The following is a 17,886-nucleotide window of genomic DNA, read 5'->3' on the forward strand; positions in this document are numbered from 1 at the left end:
CCAATATACATACATATGTACAGAAGACACTGAGACATATAAAGCAACTTAAAACAGATAAAATATGAGAATATGATAAGACGTGAAATGCAGAGGGACGTAACATCTATCTTCTTTCAACCCCCCCAATCTTGTTTCTACTGTAACAATTGTAGTCGTGGTAGAAGCAGAAAAATCAGAATAGATGCAGTGATAGCAGATGCTCTTATCGTTTAAAGCAAAATTAATAAATCGTTGATTTATTCAAATGCATAAAATGACAAATGATGAATTATACAGATCTTGTTTTCGATTCTAGTCTAAAAGACCGTGTTCGTTTATACTTAGTAGAAATTTGCGAAAGTCGATTTACCACATTTAGACTAGAGGAAAGTGGAGAAGAAAAATAAACCTTTAATCTCAGCAGAACGGATATGAGAAACATAAGAGACAAGAGGTAGAGTGAAGAATACAAGAAGTAGTGTGTAACAGAGATTAATGCAGGGTTACCTGCTGAGAGCCTTGCCCTTCAACTTGCTAGAAGAACACCAGATCCACCGTAGAATGTAGTAGATGTGTATTATATGAAAAAGATAGATCGCCGTAAAAACTAATCGTATCATGAAACCGTGTTGCAAAATGGGTGGAAATCATAAATTAGTCACAGTGGCTTTTGCTTGAAAGCCCTAATTGTTTATTCCACTTAAATCGGGAAGAGTCTCTTTCGAAATTTCTTCTTAATGACTGAATATGAATGTTCGTGATAAATTAAGTAAAAAACGAGTACATGATAAACAAATATCGAATGTGCATTGCTAGCCAGTGCTGCTATGAAATAGCTTGTAACTTCGAGATGTTCAACTCGAGGGTTCTGATTAATAGGGAGCATGTGTGTTCGCTGTGAAAGATTCGTCGATGTGTCTAACAGCAAACGAAATATATTCAGACTACTAATTCGTGAACGTAAATTCAATTTTCAGTTACTATATTATTTGTTTAATAGTTCGTTAAAGCGCATAAACACGTGTTAGTAGTTTAACATAATAAAATTGAGCGTCGTTCTCAGAACAAAATTTAGTTAATCATTATTTTATATAAAAAGAATTATATATTAATATAAAACTACCTGTCGAGTTGTACCAGAACCCTATAAGCAACAAATTAATCATCCGTAAATAACTACGTATAATCAGGAGATTCTGGTTTTACAGATTTTCTCGAAAATCTCGTAATTCCCGAATAGACTTAAAAAATTCCAGAGTGACGTTAAAACGGATCATGTAATAAGGAAAGTAGTCACGTTTGAAAACGTACTTAGCCGGTAGTTTGTAGAGGTAGCCGTGACCTTCGTCACTCCACAGGATGACTCTGTCCGCAGCTAAAAAGTCGCCGGCCATCCAACGTTCGCCACAGGGCGCAGTAATTGAACATAGAAGAGAGAAATCGCCAGCGTCGTATACCTAATTAAAAATACATAATTAAATCAGCAACGTCGTCTTCAAAGGAAATGTTAAATTATTAATAAGATGTATACCTGCCAGTGTTTCGAACAGACAATTAATACTGTTCTCTGATTGTACGGGCAACAGGTCATTGCAAGCGCGTTTAAGCATCGTATTTGTTTGCTCTCGTGTTCGTAAAGTGGTTCACTGTTACGATTCTCGTGTCCAAGGAGAGTCCACACTTTGACCGTCCCGGTCGTCGTTAAGGCCAGCACAACGTCGTCTTTAAATGAACGGAAGCATCTGTTGCGCGTTAACTACATCTATGAAGGTGTCACAGCAATTTTAAGCAGAATAATTTTTGCTTCATACAAAACACACGCGAGACTACAGACTTTGTACAAAAATCATAAACGATAAGTAAAATAACTGAAGAGAAAGAAAATATCCAAAGCGATTGTACTATGTAATAAATAAAACCCATGTAACGACGTACAGGCTTTCATGCAAAATAATTATCGGTGTAGAGGTATTTGTATCCATGCTCATTTAACACGTGCATCAAAACGTCTCATAAGGAAACTTAAGAAAGAAATGTCTGTTATAAAATGCCACGTAAAAGTATTAAGAATAATTATGTACATATTTAAAACAGAGCTGCGAAAGTTAAGTAATGTGCGAAAAACTGATCAATCGTGTACATGCTATTACATTTTACATCCTATCGTCTCATTCAATTTATTTTAATATTAGTGCGACCCGAGTTACGGATCTTCTGTCACAAAAATCGTTGCTCAAAACATAATACAACAAAGCACGGATTAAATTTTTACGCAAATACGACAAACTGAATTACACCGTATTCAGACATGAAATATATCTTCATAACGTATTGTATATTTGTATAATAATCGTGTATACTTACGATAGAAATGATACATGATATACGATATATATATATTAGAATAAATGAATGTGATTAATGTAGGTAAATGCAATGTACGCTGTTATGATTTCGTGATAGGATCTGACAATGAAAAAGGAGATCAGTATAAGAGGAAGGTTTCTCGTAACTCTACTAAAGCCTGCTCGTATTATATTACAATTGAATGAGAATTAAAAAGAGAGACCAGAAGAACAAGAAGAAGAGAAGATATTATAAGAAATGAGAGAGCGTTGATTACCAGTGCAATGGCACTGATGTATCTCCACATGTGATTCACTAACATGCTGGAACAATGTAACTTTCATTAAGATTTCAATTATACTTCACCCATCAGACAGTATAATATAACGTTTGGTATAACAGATCGACATTTCAATAATAATTTCACCATTAAGCAAAATAGTATACTGAATTCGATTTTACAAAAAGTACAGAAGTTTCTAATATGCCCGAAGCATAAAGCTTTGTTTTAGTCATGTGCTTGAGAAGTTAGCCGAGACCCAAAAAGAGATAAGAGAGACAGACAGATTTCAATTCTAGTTAATTATTTTACAGAAGATTTATATATATATATATATATATATATATATATTTCGTTCTTTTGTATTCCGACTAAGACAATTATATCTAAAGAATACGTACTTTTAGAAAAATACCTTGAGCAGAAAGGTAATATAAAAATTTAATAGGAACGTACCAAACTTATTGTGCAGTGTTTGAAATATTAGCAATATCTAGAATATTTATTGAAATTCATTTTAAAAATCCTGGACCAATAAAAAGCGACGAAATTTTCGTATTAAATGTGCACAATATAGATTGGTAAGGAAGGTAGAAAGAGGAGAGACAGAGAGAAATAGAGAAAAAAGAATTCATGGTATAAAGCGTAGGTGTGATGGAGTGTAACTAACTTGTATGCACGTAGAACCGACCTTTCCGTTTGGCCGGCCGCAGAACGTGCAAAGCACTGATCCAGTCAGGATTAACACGCGAGCTTAAGGTGAATAAAACTTCCAGGCTAAACGGGTCCATCACTAAAACCTCAGGATAATACCTAAAACAATCAGATCACTGCCATTCTAGATATGAATGCGAAAACCATGATAGAAATTATGAGCCATATGTAAGATTAATACCCGGAGCAAAAAAGTCTAACGTCCTCTCCACCAGCGGAGACATAAGGCAACATCTGTGTGTGAACACTACTAAGTTTTACAGCTTCTCTGCATTTTCCATCTACTAAGTCCCAAGTACACATCTCTCCACTCTCACTGCTACTGACGATATAGTTCTGTTCCATAATAACGCTCGCTCGGCTCAGGCACAAAATCGGTGCGGTGTGGCCAACAAGTAGACACCTCGGAGTCATCTGAACGACGTTAATGATCATTCAACGTTACCGATCGACGTCTCAATGAATTTAATTTGAAGATAAGATTGCGTTTACCTTTAACGTCGCGGGGTCTACTTGCCACAGGCATATCTGGCCATCGTAACATCCCGTTACCAGCGTTTTCTGATCTCGAGACAAGTAGATGCAGGAAATGCAATGAGTAGGAGCTATACGACCCCATAATACTATGGGTACTACTAAGCTTGTACCCGCTGTCATTTTTTTTATTCAACCTGGAATTTATAACTGAATTAAACAAGTGAACATTAAAGTGTTCATAAAAAATTATTCAACGAGCTTAATAAATTAGAATCGTTATAGGGTGTGACATTCGTTATTAAATTTTCTCATGAATCACTTCAATTTTTATTTAATGATATATTAAATTCACAAGCATAATTACAGGAATGAACAGCACATGAAATTGACAGTTAATCGTAAAACATCTGTGTTATCGTATAACATAAAAACGTAATGCCTAGGCTATGCACATGTTTTATTAGTAGAACGTTAGAACGTAGATTGTCAGGTCTGCAATAAATATTCCTGGGGCGTAAGGTTCTAGGTAATGCCAAGTAAAGATAAAGAGCAGGTAGTCAGAGCGATAAAATAATTCCAGGAAGAAAGGAAGGAATGGAAACCCTTGTTATGAAAGTAACGGAAGAATAATCAGTGTTACATCGATATTAATAGCGGACACGGTCGGTCGTCGATGGGAAACGAGCTTCTCGGACGTAGCGCGAGGGTCTCAACGAGCATCTGCCATAAAAACCATTGCGACAACGCGGCACACTAAATTTCCCGAAGAAAACCTATTAAAAGCAATTAGAGACGTCTGCTATATCACGTTTACGAGATGTCACTGACAACCCGTAAGGTTTCAACGTTGCCCCGTTTATATAGAAACGCCACGGCGAACGAACGGCCCTTCCGTCGAAAATAGCGGTAGAAATATTTACCGAGGACAGCGAATGTTAATGACAACGGCTCCAAACGTCGTAACTGGCGATGTATGCCAAAATATCGCACAACCCTTACTGCACTCTCACGACCGCAGCCATTTTAATCATCGGAATACTCAAATTGCACACAATCAGCTGATCCACGTCAAAAGGTCCCTAGTATATAAAAGAAAATATACCCAGCCAACCTTCTAGTCATGTAACCGTGGCTGGCCAAACCACGTGATGCGCGCAACACTGTGTTACGAGTTATTGACGAAAAATGAAAAAACAGTTTTTTGCAAAATACTTGTTAATTAGTAACGCTAGCGAAAAAGTTTTATATGGAAATTGTAGATCTCGTCGTCCTCTACAAGAAAGGTTGTATGCAATTTTCCCATAGATCCAACGATTTAGGAGTTATTGGCAAAAAACGAAAATTTCACAAAATCTGAAGAGGTACCCCTTGGAAAAATCTCAGAAAAATCGAAAATTTTTTGTTGTTGTTTATTATTAGCAATGTTCTTCCGACGTCTGATTTCTTTTTAAAAAATGCGTTTCTAAAGTGCATAAACTTTTGGGATTGACTGTGTAGCCAATACATCCTTAAGAGCACCGAGAGGATTATACATTTTCCTCGATGTTAAGGATTAAGCCATAAACAGGAAAAAACCGTAGAAGTTCTTTATTGTCTAGTTGTTCTTTTGCACGCGGCACCTTCAGCAGAAGCCTTCTACGAAGGACTTCTACGGTTTATTTCTCTTTTTAAGCCTTAATTCGTTATCCTTAAGTACAAATCGAGGGAGGGAAAACAGGACAACTGGACAACAAAGGACTTTCTGTTTATGACTTAATCCTTAACACCGAGGAGAAAGTATAATTTTCCTGACTTGTCGCGACGTCGCATCTTCGCGCCACAAAGGAAGCCTTTCCCCACCATCGAGTCTCAATATTCTTTGTGCAAGGCGCATGACTATAGGTAACGTAAGTGGAGGTAAAAGAAGTAGTGGGAGTCAGTGTCAGTGGAGTGGAGGTCAGTTCGGGAAGAGGAGAATCCTACATTCTGAATTCTGACAGAGGAACTCGTCATTCCGACGGCAGATCCTGCGGTAAACGGTAACGAAAGTTTTCTATAGTAAAGTACGTGGCGGTGGCAGTTGCAAATTTAGTTGACTGGAAATAGTTTAGAGCATATACTACTCTAAGTGAAATAGTGTGCGTGATAACCAAAGAACACAAGGAAAACGTGCGTACTAATCACGTGCTAGTTGCCGAGCAAACGCGAGCAAGACAATATCAGTGTTCGAGTTTGTTTAATTGTTGCATTGTGTTAACAGCAGTGACAGTGCATTCAGTGCAGAATTGTTTAAGCAATTATTTGTATTAAATCGATATTAAAATGTCGAATTCTAAAGAATTCTTCCTGTCGGTCACGCAACGTGTGTTCAGTAACTGGACGGCGTTAAAGGTTAGAATATCTCTTTATTAAAACAGAAACATTTACGCGTATACAAATGGTATTTTATATATTAACGTTTACGTGATGTTTATTTATTAGATGGCTGTAGAATACGGAATGGGTACAAAAGACAGGGCAGTAGATTTCTGCCCTTACATGACAGACGTTATTTTCATGAATGGTAAGTCATTTTATTTATGTTCAAAATACTTTAGGACAGTAGTTCATGCTTGGATTTCTATGTAACCTTTGGAATATTCCACTTTTGCTCAGATGATTTGAAGAGCAAGGACATTGCCGACGTATTAGAAGATTACATGGACGATCAGTTTAATACGGAGTTGGAGGACGGCAGTGCGATCCAAGTTGCCGAGGAACTATACAGATTCTACCGATACTGCGTCAGGAAAGAAGAGTCTGTAGCGTTGGAAGAATTTTCGAAGCTATCTCCACTGCAACCTTGGCTCCTCACGAACGAACCCGTGAAGAGTGCTCAGAAGTCTCAAGCGTTGAAAAACGACAGTTCCGACACCGAGGAGGAGGAGGAGGAGGAGGAAGCAGAGGCACCTGTTGCTATGGAAGTAGACGATGGATGGACGGAAGTGAAAAGTCGACGGAAAAGATAATAAAAATTTATTTTACTCCTAACTCGTACTGTTCGTTTTCCTTACATAGCCTATCATCTTACATAGATAAGTTAACAGAGAATGTATAGATTACTGCTTTACAGTACTTGAGCAGTGGTCGCAATTGGAATTATATTCTTGTAATCAGATTGTCTAAGAAGTTTTAGAAAAATTATCAAATGTTATTTGGCAAGTCTGTCTCTTACATCTGAAAGAGCATAGTATTTAAATATATATGTAAACATTTTCTAGGTACTCTAATTGTGTAAAGGTGGAAGAGATATATTTAATAATATTTTGATATTTCGATGCAGACAGATTTCACTTGGTCACAAACAAGCCACCTTTACGCAGTACGGATTAGTATTCTGGATTTTATTCATAAATTACCTTTCTCGGCTTGAGATAAAAGTATATTTCGGTACCAATGACGCTTCGTCATAACTACTTCTTGTTTCTCTTGCTTCACTTCAATTGTCCTCTCGTCGGGGCCTATTATACTTAAAATTACTGGTAAGAACAATAGTCCATGAAACTGACCGAATAGCACTACACACGAGAATAACTGAAAGAACAAGCCTTTATTTAAAACTGTTTAAATTCCGTAAGTAAAATCTGCATGAACAGTACCTTAAAGAAAGTACTGAATATATAAGCCTCACTGGAACCGAGTAAAACGAATGCCAGGAACGTACTCAGACCCCCGTTGAATACAGCCGGGCCAATTATAGAAATCGTCGCTATTGCTCGCTCTGCGAACGATCAATCTTTGGATCTTTCCCTCTCGGTGGAGGAAATCAATTAATACACTCACCTCTTTTACTGCCCTTCGAGCGTATGAATTCTAAACCCATGTGCGCCGCATAATCGACCGCCAGCCCGCCGCATAGCAAGATCATGATACTCGATGACATTTCAATGGTCAGATTCAGGAAATACATAGCACCGAGCAAGTTGATCAGCGTAAAGAACACGCAACAGATTACCCAGAACGACGTGCGCAAATCTCTAAGGAATATTATTATCACCACGCCGATAGTTACAATTTCCATACCCAGATTCCTAACTAATTCTTCGCCTATCACCTGTCAAAGTAAGAGCCGTGAAAATGACGTCGAGTAAACAGGAGCGAGATGAACGAGATGCCCTCTCACTTTATTCGCCATCCAGGAAATATAATCGGGCGAGAAGATCGCGATGTAATCATGGCCTTGTGAAAAATTCGCAGAGTCCACTATGTCTCTGATCGATTGCATCGCTTGTATTTGTTCCGACGTCGTATTGAGCATGATGTGCTGCAGAGGAATCTGCGATTTCTAAAAAACAGACGAACCTTTGCCAGGAGAACTGCTAATTCCATGTTAAATGTTTCTAATTAATTATTACCGTTATGTTATACTCCCCAGCTGGTAGTTTATCAAAATTGATATCCTTGATGTACGCCTGGCCTTCCTTCGTTAGAAGCAGGTACTCCGACAGAACATTATAATACTCCTCCTCGCTTTCAATATCATCTACGATTAAATTTCTTTTTTATCTTTGAACAAATTACAAAGATCTACCTCTTACCTTTTGCAGTAGCGTTCAGCCAGTTCTCATAAGCAATAAACCACGGGTCAATCGACTCGTTGTTAACGAATCGATTCCTTTTCAAAGCTTCTACGAACTCGAACAGAGTTTCACGATCCTCGTAATAATTAACGCCGGATATGTAAATCGCGGCTCGTTTTCCATACTTCGGAAAATACTGTTTTAATTTGTCGCTGAATTGGATCGGATAAGAGTCCTGGTTTAAATAAGAAAGAGGATCGAAGTTCTGCTCTAATTGAAACACGGCCCATCCGTTGACGCTTAAACAGGCGGCGGTGATCAACAGGATGATAATTTTCGACGTGGCCTTGGTAGCCCCCGGGCCGATGTAGTTCTCGAAGATGATCTGTTGCGTGTTCCTCTGACTGCACTTGTTCGGTTTCCAGTTCGGTCGCGGCTGACAGAAGCACCCGTCTCTTTGCTCCTCGAGCCTCTTCTCGTCGTAGACGAGGCAACTCACAAAAAATATAATCTCGTATATGTACAGGAACAGAATGCCAAACGTGGCGAACGCGTAGAACGACCTAAGGGTCGGCATCACGGTCATAATACCGAAGGCGAACGCGATCACGTTGGTGAACGAGGTTACGGTGATGGACATACCTTGAAAGATAAAAGGAAAAGTGGTGTAGATGAAGTAAAAAGAGCAAGGAGGGAAAAGTAGATCGTACCAGATTGCTGGACAGCTTTAGCGATGCGTATCGAGAGATCGGCGGCCTGATCGGCTTCCGAGAGGTTCTCAAGACTCTGCATGATCACAAACATATTATCGACGCCTATACCGAGCAATAGAAACGGGAGGATCGAGTGTATCGGTCCGTAAGAAAAACCCAGATAGTAGCACACCCCATAAGAAGATATGATAGCCTGCCCGACTACGGACACCCCCATCACAGATAAATAAATCCGTTGGTCCATTAAATTACATCTTCCGATCATCGCCATCACGTACACCGCTATCAGAGATATACCGCAGCACAGCACTACCAAGTTACTGTTCAGTATCTGATTCAACGAGTCTATGTAACTCCGCGCAGCCAGCGCGTACACGTTCATCCCCGAGGGGAATGTGACGTTCGAGTGGACAAGAACGCGGTTTACGAACTCCAGCTCCCAGTCGGCGGAGAACGGGCTCGACTTCTTCAGCATCCAGTTCAGAATCGTAGCGTTCGCGCTTTTGACTCGGCCCCCTTCGTCGTAAACGACACCCGAGAGCAGAGGCTCGACGTCCAGTAAAATATTATCATTTATCCTGTAACAATCATGAGAGAACGGTACAACGGTAAACGATGATTCTTCTTTCAGACGCTCACTTATGTTTCATCGCTTTGGTTACGTCCTTGAGTATCTCCTCCCTCGTCAAGTTACGAAGATCTTTCGACAAACTCACGTCCCAGAGTTGTACGATCGATTGGTATATACATCCATCCTTTAACATCTTGTCATTTAATTCGTCGAGGATGTCCGGTGGGAAGTCGAAATCCGTGAAGACATCGCTTGTGTCGTTCATGTTGAACCACGTAAAGTATCTATAATTGAAGCGATACAATTTTTTTAAAGTACAAACAGATATAATTGTTAATTTATTACCCCGCACAGACATCGTTCCAAGTGTTATTTTTTACAGTTATCGACTTCACTGACTCTTCTAACGCCTTGATCTGAAAGCAATATAAGGACAATGATTCTTGAATTCAATGAATGAATGAATGATCAATGATGAATGGTCGTTTGCTTACCGAGCGAAGCACTTCGGGCTCGAAGATGTTCGGCGCTGTGACGATGATACATTCGTAACGAAAATCGTCACGGAAATTATTCTTGACCCACATGGCATCCTCCCGTATCAACGAATCGTCTGCAACGAAGAGTTCGATGTCGTCTGTTTCTTCCCTCCAAAAGACTATCCCGGGCGCACAGATGCAATTTATGCAGAAGGACACCACCAACCATAGCCAGGGTTTCTTTCCAATATTTAACCCAATGCTGAAAACAATTTATTTCTATCTTAATCGTCGCTCGGTTATTGAGAAAACAAATTTAATGATGAGAACGCGTTATTCCTATTTTGCTGAAAAGCTCTCACCGAGCCAGAACGCTGCGCTAAGCGTTAGGAAATACCGAGAAATAGTTTACGCAGCATTTCGTATATTGTTTGCGCTGATTGCTGAGAATTGGAAAAAATGTCAACTGATTCTTCAATTAATTTAATATTCATTTTTATTGAATATTTTTCTATTACAGTCTCTGTGGTAATGCGAGGCAGTGATAGTGCAGTGAAATGTAATGAGAAAATGCAAATCGGGTGGCGCCAGAATAATCGGCAGCCCGGGTCGATTCCTCGAACGAAAGTGGGCATTCTTGATTCGACTAATTAAGGGGACCACTTTAAGTGAATTAACTTGTGCTTGTCCGAGCCGCCGAAACTCGAGGCTGACTGCTGACACCGTTGTCCCTCTAAAGAGATTTATTGTGTTTTCGTGGCTCAGTCGATCGAATTTAAAAACTGCCTGGTAGGTAGTTGATCGATCGTAATCGCGGCTCGAGTAACAGTCGCTAATAATAGACGTCCGTTTCGAATGGAATTTACACGGAAAACGAAAAGTTATACAGGAACCGCACCGATGGTTTCCTCTTTACTTTGTGCAATTAACTCCGTATGGAATTACCATTGAACGGAAGTACGTTTCAACGTCAGTTAGTTACTCTTATTTAGTGCAACGTAAAATGTTTCAATTCGGAAAGGAGCGCCGCAAAGATAATTAGAAAAATCGAGCCTAATTCCCGTGCATTCGCTTTGAAACGTCGCGAAATTCGCGAAGTCATTCAACTATTAAAAACGAACTTCTTTGTTACATAAAAAGAAGGAGAGAGAAACTGCCGAATGAAGAGGATCCTAGCGTCGACCGGGGAGTTCGCTTACCGATAAAACACGCGGTCGGAATTCAAATGAAAGTCCAACAGAAGTTCCTTGACGCGGCTCCACGTGAACCTGTGTCTCGGTGTCCCCGGCTGCGGTTCCATCCTCGCGACGCCGCCGGTGAAATCGTCCGGTGTCCGAATATCCACTGGCATGGATCGTAGACACTTAGGTAAGCAGAGAGGCCAAGCGTGGCAGCATGCATGTGACCAACGCTGGAAGTAATCTGCCACAATTATATAACGCACGGGCCACCGGAGGTTCGTTTGTACGCTTCGCTCGCAGCCATCGGGAGGATGACGAGGTGCGTGGACGTCGATCACCCCTCCTATTGTCTTCGCTGCTCGTCGATCCGAGCCTCCGCGGCGTTCTCCTCGAAGAAAGATCCTTCTTCAATCAGTTTTCGTCCTCTTTTAATTTTAATCGATGTGACTATGAGTCACAATGCTAAGAAAGATTGTGTTTTATTTATTATTTTAAAAAAAATGATAATTAGGAATACAAAAATTGTAGGTAATCGCCTTTAATTATTTAAACGTTGTAATATGCATTTTCTTGTTGTTCCTTCGTGAGTTTCTTTTTCATATTCAATTTTGTTATGAATGTGTAAAAGTTTATTGAACTTGGAATTTTTACAGGATCCTTTGGAAATACTCTTTAATCATTATTATTCCTTAAAGACTAAACTTATTCCTTAAAGACTAAAGAATAGCTTCGACTAAGGAGTATCTCTCTAGTTGAGAGCACTTTGCACTCATTTTGGGATCTGATCGTGAACAGAATAGTAGTGCGATTTATACGAGACGATTAGCATAATTGTGGCAGCGCGACGAGAGTACGAGAAACGGAATTCGCAACGTACTGTCGCAGGATTAGATTTAGTGTTAGATCTAACGCCGAATAAGCGCAGTTATTCGCAATCGACGGATTCGCGATAATATCGACACACATGGAAGCAGTCCTTTTGAAAGGCAATGAAAAGAAGATGCTTAAGTCACAGTTTGGTTTGCTCCTGTTTCGATAGTCACCTCGTATCGTGATACTCACCCATTTACGTATGTCTGCTTCGTGCAGCGTTATAGTGAGACTCTAAACTGGTCGACCCACTTATTCTAATAATTAGCACTTTTCTTCGAAAGTTTGTGATCATACACTGCAGACTATGAGTTCAAACTGTTATTTACATTCAGTTTGCATTTCTTCAGTTCATCAATGAGAAGATAGATAACAAATAATCGAGAAGTATAAAATACTAAATAAATTAACGATACAGACGATTTTTATAATTTTTAATTAAAATACATTTCATTTCAGTTTCTGGATTAATTACAATCCAGTTTCTATCTGAAGAGAAGATGAAGAAAGGGGAATATAATAAATGTTGCACAGTTTTTGGAAGGAAGGTCGAAATTTTTGAACAGGTAACAAGGTGGAGTAGACTGGGTTTCGAAGCTCTTCCGAGGAGAAGGTAGGGAGTGGAGCGTGGTGGCCCGAAGTGAATGGCTTTCTCATAGGATCCGTGGATCTTCAGTATTCCTGGTTCCAGTCGAACCGATGGACGTGAATCTCGTTCTCTCTCGCATATCGTATTCAGTCGCCGGTCGCGTCGATCAGATCAATGATAATCGATGTGTCGTTTAAATTAAAAATACGTGAAGACAATTTGCTTCTCTGACGTCTGGAAAGATTATTCGCCAATCGTGAGTAAAACTCGATCAATTCGTAGATTCATTCACGTAGGACGTATGAATGAAGAAGAAGCTGTAGTCTTCACTGTACTCGGGGAATATTAATTAAATATCAGAGTATCAGCAATGAAGTTATAGATATCGTTCTCCAGAGGATAATAATTGCTCTCTTTCTCGTCGAATAATGATTAACATTCACGGTAGACGGAGTTCTCCGCTTCTTTTCTCTTTACGTTCCTATGAACGATCTCGGAGAGATGCAACGATCTATTCTAAACCCGAGCATCGCTCAGCTATTTGATATCCCGATAAGAACTCAGCTACGTGCTCTGTAAACGGTGTCAACATCCAGCGTTGACCGGCAAAAGGAAATCAAAGTATTTTTTGAATTTCGGTCGATCGTTGAATCCATAATGAATTAACGGTTCCTAAGAAATCTGAATCGTCAATTTTTGGGATAGTCACCTGCCGCGAGTGGTGAAATTTTCGCATTTAACAGTTACAAACATTTGCATGAATATAAATTTGTCAATGGGGGTCAATCGAAAGTTCTGTTCATCATTTCACCTCGACGTGACGATTTACATTTTAATTATAATAAAATTTTAATTATATTTGAATTAAAGTTATTCGTGACCCTAAACTCTGGAAAAGGAGGAACCGTGCACGTGGGATGACTTTTAAGTAGTGCCACTCTCTCCGAACGACTTTCCTCCTGTTACACCTCGCGATATTTTTCCCCTCAGGTGAATCATCGTCAATTCTTCTATTATTCGTCCAAAGATTCAGCATTTCAAGCGAACTGTTGAACCTTTGCTGTGAAGACTTTCATTCGGAAACGGCGGTAGAATGCAGCCTCGATTAAAAGCATTAGGGAACGATTAATGGAGACACGAGTTTCGCGTCAGAGCGTGACTCTGTTCACCTTGACCGAAGAAAGTGTTACGCGGGTCTTTGACCCGGCTTGCTCGATTTACAACGCTACTATTGTTGCATCCGCATCGATCTTCTTCATGAATGTGACACATTCATAAATGTGCAATTATAAAACTGAATAATCGATGGCAATAATGTATTTACAGAGATAGAAATTTATTTGAGGAGTCGAATAAAGGACAGAAGAGGCCTTATAATTTTTTATATAATTTATAACATTAATTCTCCTGCTAATTACATCTCTATTAAACCATATAATAACTAAATAAGTAAATAAATAAATAAAATTGATGTTCTTAGATGCTTCTTTTAAATCTCGAGATTCCTGCAAACGGAGTATTCGGTTTTTCTTGATTCCAGCGCGATGCACGCACGAGCGATCCTGTTGATCATCCTGGCTGGATTAGCGAACGGTCAATTAAACTTCGAGGGTAACCCGTTGACAGAGAACACCGAGTACACGGCTGAGGAGTCACGATCCTATGAAAGAACCGCAAGATACGAAGCCACTGCAACGAACGTAACTTACGCACCGGAGTATTCTTGGAGCCATCAACCGTTACCATCGAATACTAAGAACACATCAGAGTTTCTGCCTGCGATAGAAGAAACTAAAGAGCAGAGATCGAGCCTTGGTGAGCAACCAGGATCTTGGCACATAACTGCAACAGCGTACAACCAGGCGTCCAGCAACGTCGATCAGACGGAAGTAGCTTTGAACAGTTTTTTGAACTCGAAGACGCCGGAGGAATCGCGTCTGTCTTTGGACCATTATCTACAGAGCCAATACCCTCAGAAAACGTACGCGACTGACGTTAGTCAACAACAATTGTTAACGCAACCATCGCTGGTTCATCAGCAAGCGTTGTCCTCCCCGGTGAACCGGCACCTGACTACGCAACTCATACAACAGAGACAGGGTTTCGCTGTTAATCAACCGGTCTATAATGCACCTGCGAATCCGAACTTGATGCCACCGATTTCCAACGACCAACCGATGCCGCCGTACGCGTTCGGGATGCAAGCGAGGAACGACGTCTTCTATCCTGAATGGTACCATCGCGTGAGAAAAGTCCGTGGGAAACCGTTTCCCTATGCTCAGTCCAGGGGAGGTCCAGGATTTTACAATGGGCCTCCACCTCCAGGTGAGACTGCATCCTAAATTAACAAGCTGAAGATTTTTATTCGCAGGACTCATTCAGGAAAAAAATAGAATGTGCATGAGAATTTTAGAACGCTTTTACATGATTTCTCATGAAGATCAGAATTGCTTAACAATTAATTAGGTGAAGATTTTTGAACACTTACAAGATTCATTATGCAGGGAAAAGCAAAAATGTGCAAGTGATACATAAAAGTGAAATAGTCGTCCGATTTCTCATAAAGATTGCCAATTAATTAGTTACAGATTAATTGCAACGCCTGGAGATTCATCTTCCTACTTTAATTAGACACTGGCACGCATTTGGCTCGGATCCAGTTTCTTCAATCCTAATTAAGTCGGAACCGCGTTAATCGTTACGAAATAACTTTGCAACCAGCGTGTCGCATCCTTTAAGAAAACTCCAGCTTACGTAATCCAGTATTAGGCCTGAGAAAGTTTCCTAATGTTTAAAAACCAGAAACTCATACGTCTATAAACAATATATTTTCTGTGTTTCCTGAAAATTTAATGATTTTAACAAAATCATTTTTTGGAAGGCAAATCATATTCTAATTAGCATATATTCGTCGATTTGCCGGAGCAGGTCTTTTCAAACCAAAGGGTCCACCGGTGGAAGTGATCTACACGAAGCCTCCTGGATTTCACAAGGGCCCAGCGGCGATCAGCAATCCTCCAGTGCCTTACGAAGACGCGAGTGCCTGGTTCCCCGAAGCGGATCATCCACCACCTCCTAAGGACGTCTACTACTCTCAACTCTACGCCCAATCGTACGATCCGTATTATTACAACTACATCGCAAAGACAGGGAAGATAAAACCATATCTGTATGGGAAGCTGGGTAAGCATCCCGAAGAGGACGACGGTATCTGGGCGGAGTTGTACCGAGGATTCAAGAAGCATGGATTGAAGAACCTCATGACACCCACGTTCCTCCTGGGGATGACGCTCCCCGTGGTGACTCTAATGCTGAGCGCGCTTGTACAGAAGAGATCCTTGGCCAGATCGGACTCCAGAGGATTTTCGAAAGAGGACGCGATTCAAGAATACTTGGAACAAGTTCAGAAAGCGATCGAGTGTCACGAGAGGAAGAATAGGAGGAGAAGGGACACAAACGGGTGTTAGATATTTCGTAATTTATTTATCTGTAGATATGAAATGTGGGAAATCATGGGCTGCGTTCTATATGTATGTATGTACGAGAAAGATTCTATGAATTTTTCTTTTAACTTCAATATTTAATGAGATAAGTACGATTGATTGGCATTTTATGAGTATTGATAAAATCCGGCCATTTTTTGTATCTGACGACTGTAGCTACACACATACGAGGAATCGCGGTAAATTGTCGCGGGGACGTGACAGTGAAACGGTTGATTTCAACGAGAGTGTAAACGTGCGGTGATGAAGAGTCTCACGGGTCAATTATTTCCGACCCTGTGCGCTCCCACGTCGCTCGTGGGTATCTCGTTTAATTATTATCAACGTCTTCTGGTAACTTTTACTTTTATAATAAATTATTCAACTAATCGAAGCCGGCGAACGATTGGAAAAACGCGACGGTCTCAAACGTGTGTCATTTGTTCGTTCTTCCTGTGCTATTTTTTTCTTACTAATATGTAACACCTCGACTTTCACTGTACACTTACGTACTTATTTCTTCTTTTACTACTCGTCTTTTCCCTTTACGTGGAAGGACTTTCTAACGGGCAACGACTTCACGTTCCTAAATTATGTTTGCACGCATGAGCCCTGAATTTCAAATTAGAAATGACATCTACGGTGCAGCGCGGCACAGAAATGAATGGAACCGGTTTGGCCATCAGTGGGCCACGTAAACTATTACGTATTCGTTTACATTAAACTTGGAGCACATAAGTATAACCGTGTTACTACAAATAGCAGAATTCTTTTTACTTCTGGTGTAAATCGTACCCATCACTTCAGTAATTGACGGTGTAGTCATGTTCGTTGAATTTTATATCTCTTAAACTAGATCAGCGAACGCGGCGCATTGCTTCTTCGTTTTTTACATTCCCGTTGCATGTTTTCTCGTAAGATCGAATCCTAGGAGGCTTCGGCTGTGTTTTTAATTCCGGTCACGGCCTGACGTAATTCGAGTACGCCGATTAGTACTGCGACGATAAGGTTAATAACGATAACTTGGCCACTAATGAATCTACGTATTAAGTCCACGTAGAATGGAATGGAACGGCGTCTCCAGGGAGCGGAGTGTCATCGCTTAAAAATCCATCGGTTAGAAGAAATCTCGGTCGAGTGTATGTACACGTACACTCCTGATTCGCCGGAAACGAGCGAGCTTCGAGCCGACGCGGATCCGTCCTACTTAATTTCAGTTGCATTTTTATCAAACCGATGACTAGCGGGATATATTTTTAGCTTTAAGAAGGCGTGACCGATCTTCGAGTGACACTGAAATAGCGAACGTGCCTGTTTCTAAACCGGTTCTCTTTACAGGAACTTACGGTATAGACATAGACATTGGGAGGCAGGTCGATTTCCGATTTTACGTTTAAACAATTTAATAATGACTGGTTTAGATAAAATAAGGACACGGTTCACGTTCGTCCAGTTTGTAGATGTCAATCGATAGACCCTATTGGCAATGATTTCCTGATAGCTCTCGTCGAACGTGAAGTAAATTTATTCCTCGCAGACACCGGCGCACGGATATATAATTGAATTATTTCATCAAACGATTAAAGGTTTAACTCGTGGGTCGTGAGACCCAGACGTATCGTACGTTTAGCTGCGATAAAAATCCATTACTTGTTTCGATTCGA

General features: G+C 40.2%; 4 protein-coding genes across 17 annotated transcripts in view; 2 read left to right on the forward strand and 2 right to left on the reverse strand.

Annotated features, from left to right (window-relative positions):
- The window catches only part of Rbcn-3B (WD repeat-containing protein Rbcn-3B), a 15,807-nt gene extending 10,959 nt beyond the window's left edge, over window positions 1-4,848 (reverse strand). For 2 of the 10 annotated variants that reach the window (XM_026811559.1, XM_026811558.1), the window contains exons 1-8: window positions 4,720-4,848; window positions 3,815-3,993; window positions 3,504-3,736; window positions 3,279-3,421; window positions 1,514-1,704; window positions 1,294-1,439; window positions 1,106-1,126; window positions 490-516 (exon numbers count right to left, since the gene is read on the reverse strand). In XM_026811559.1, the coding sequence (XP_026667360.1) occupies window positions 490-516; window positions 1,106-1,126; window positions 1,294-1,439; window positions 1,514-1,704; window positions 3,279-3,421; window positions 3,504-3,736; window positions 3,815-3,979 (926 nt within the window). In that variant the 5' untranslated portion in view covers window positions 3,980-3,993; window positions 4,720-4,848. Of the gene's footprint in view, window positions 1-489; window positions 517-1,105; window positions 1,127-1,293; window positions 1,440-1,513; window positions 1,705-3,278; window positions 3,422-3,503; window positions 3,737-3,814; window positions 3,994-4,719 lie in introns of those variants that run through there. The other 8 variants (XM_018020461.2, XM_026811553.1, XM_026811552.1 and 5 more) reach the window with 8 other exon arrangements.
- Window positions 4,849-5,715: 867 nt separating this feature from the next.
- Window positions 5,716-6,808, forward strand: LOC108622531 (uncharacterized). Its single transcript, XM_018020460.2, has 3 exons — window positions 5,716-6,169; window positions 6,260-6,341; window positions 6,434-6,808. Exons 1-3 carry the CDS (start codon window positions 6,101-6,103, stop codon window positions 6,784-6,786), a joined length of 504 nt encoding a protein of 167 aa, XP_017875949.1. The 5' UTR covers window positions 5,716-6,100; the 3' UTR covers window positions 6,787-6,808.
- Window positions 6,779-11,961, reverse strand: LOC108622517 (NPC intracellular cholesterol transporter 1). Its single transcript, XM_026811577.1, has 13 exons — window positions 11,933-11,961; window positions 11,300-11,686; window positions 10,116-10,362; window positions 9,967-10,037; window positions 9,690-9,905; window positions 9,048-9,628; window positions 8,356-8,979; window positions 8,173-8,300; window positions 7,941-8,102; window positions 7,601-7,871; window positions 7,417-7,538; window positions 7,177-7,351; window positions 6,779-6,994 (listed from the first exon to the last, which is right to left on the reverse strand). The coding sequence occupies exons 1-13, from the start codon at window positions 11,959-11,961 to the stop codon at window positions 6,969-6,971; spliced, it is 3,039 nt and encodes a 1,012-aa protein (XP_026667378.1). The 3' UTR covers window positions 6,779-6,968.
- On the forward strand, window positions 11,381-17,191 carry LOC108622529 (uncharacterized). 5 transcript variants are annotated; one of them, XM_026811550.1, is made up of 4 exons: window positions 11,935-12,996; window positions 13,611-13,730; window positions 14,281-15,065; window positions 15,669-17,191. In XM_026811550.1, the coding sequence occupies exons 3-4, from the start codon at window positions 14,285-14,287 to the stop codon at window positions 16,205-16,207; spliced, it is 1,320 nt and encodes a 439-aa protein (XP_026667351.1). In that variant the 5' UTR covers window positions 11,935-12,996; window positions 13,611-13,730; window positions 14,281-14,284; the 3' UTR covers window positions 16,208-17,191. The 5 variants fall into 5 exon arrangements, with proteins under 5 accessions (XP_017875945.1, XP_026667351.1, XP_026667350.1 ...); XM_026811549.1 differs by lacking the exon at window positions 13,611-13,730 and having other exon boundaries at window positions 11,935-12,538; window positions 12,611-12,996; XM_018020456.2 differs by lacking the exons at window positions 11,935-12,996; window positions 13,611-13,730 and adding an exon at window positions 11,381-11,468.
- The last annotated feature ends 695 nt before the right edge of the window (window positions 17,192-17,886 follow it).

The sequence above is a fragment of the Ceratina calcarata genome, unplaced genomic scaffold (assembly GCF_001652005.2).
Source record: "Ceratina calcarata isolate Rehan_Ccalc_2016 unplaced genomic scaffold, ASM165200v1 scaffold226.2, whole genome shotgun sequence".
Lineage (NCBI taxonomy): Eukaryota > Metazoa > Arthropoda > Insecta > Hymenoptera > Apidae > Ceratina > Ceratina calcarata.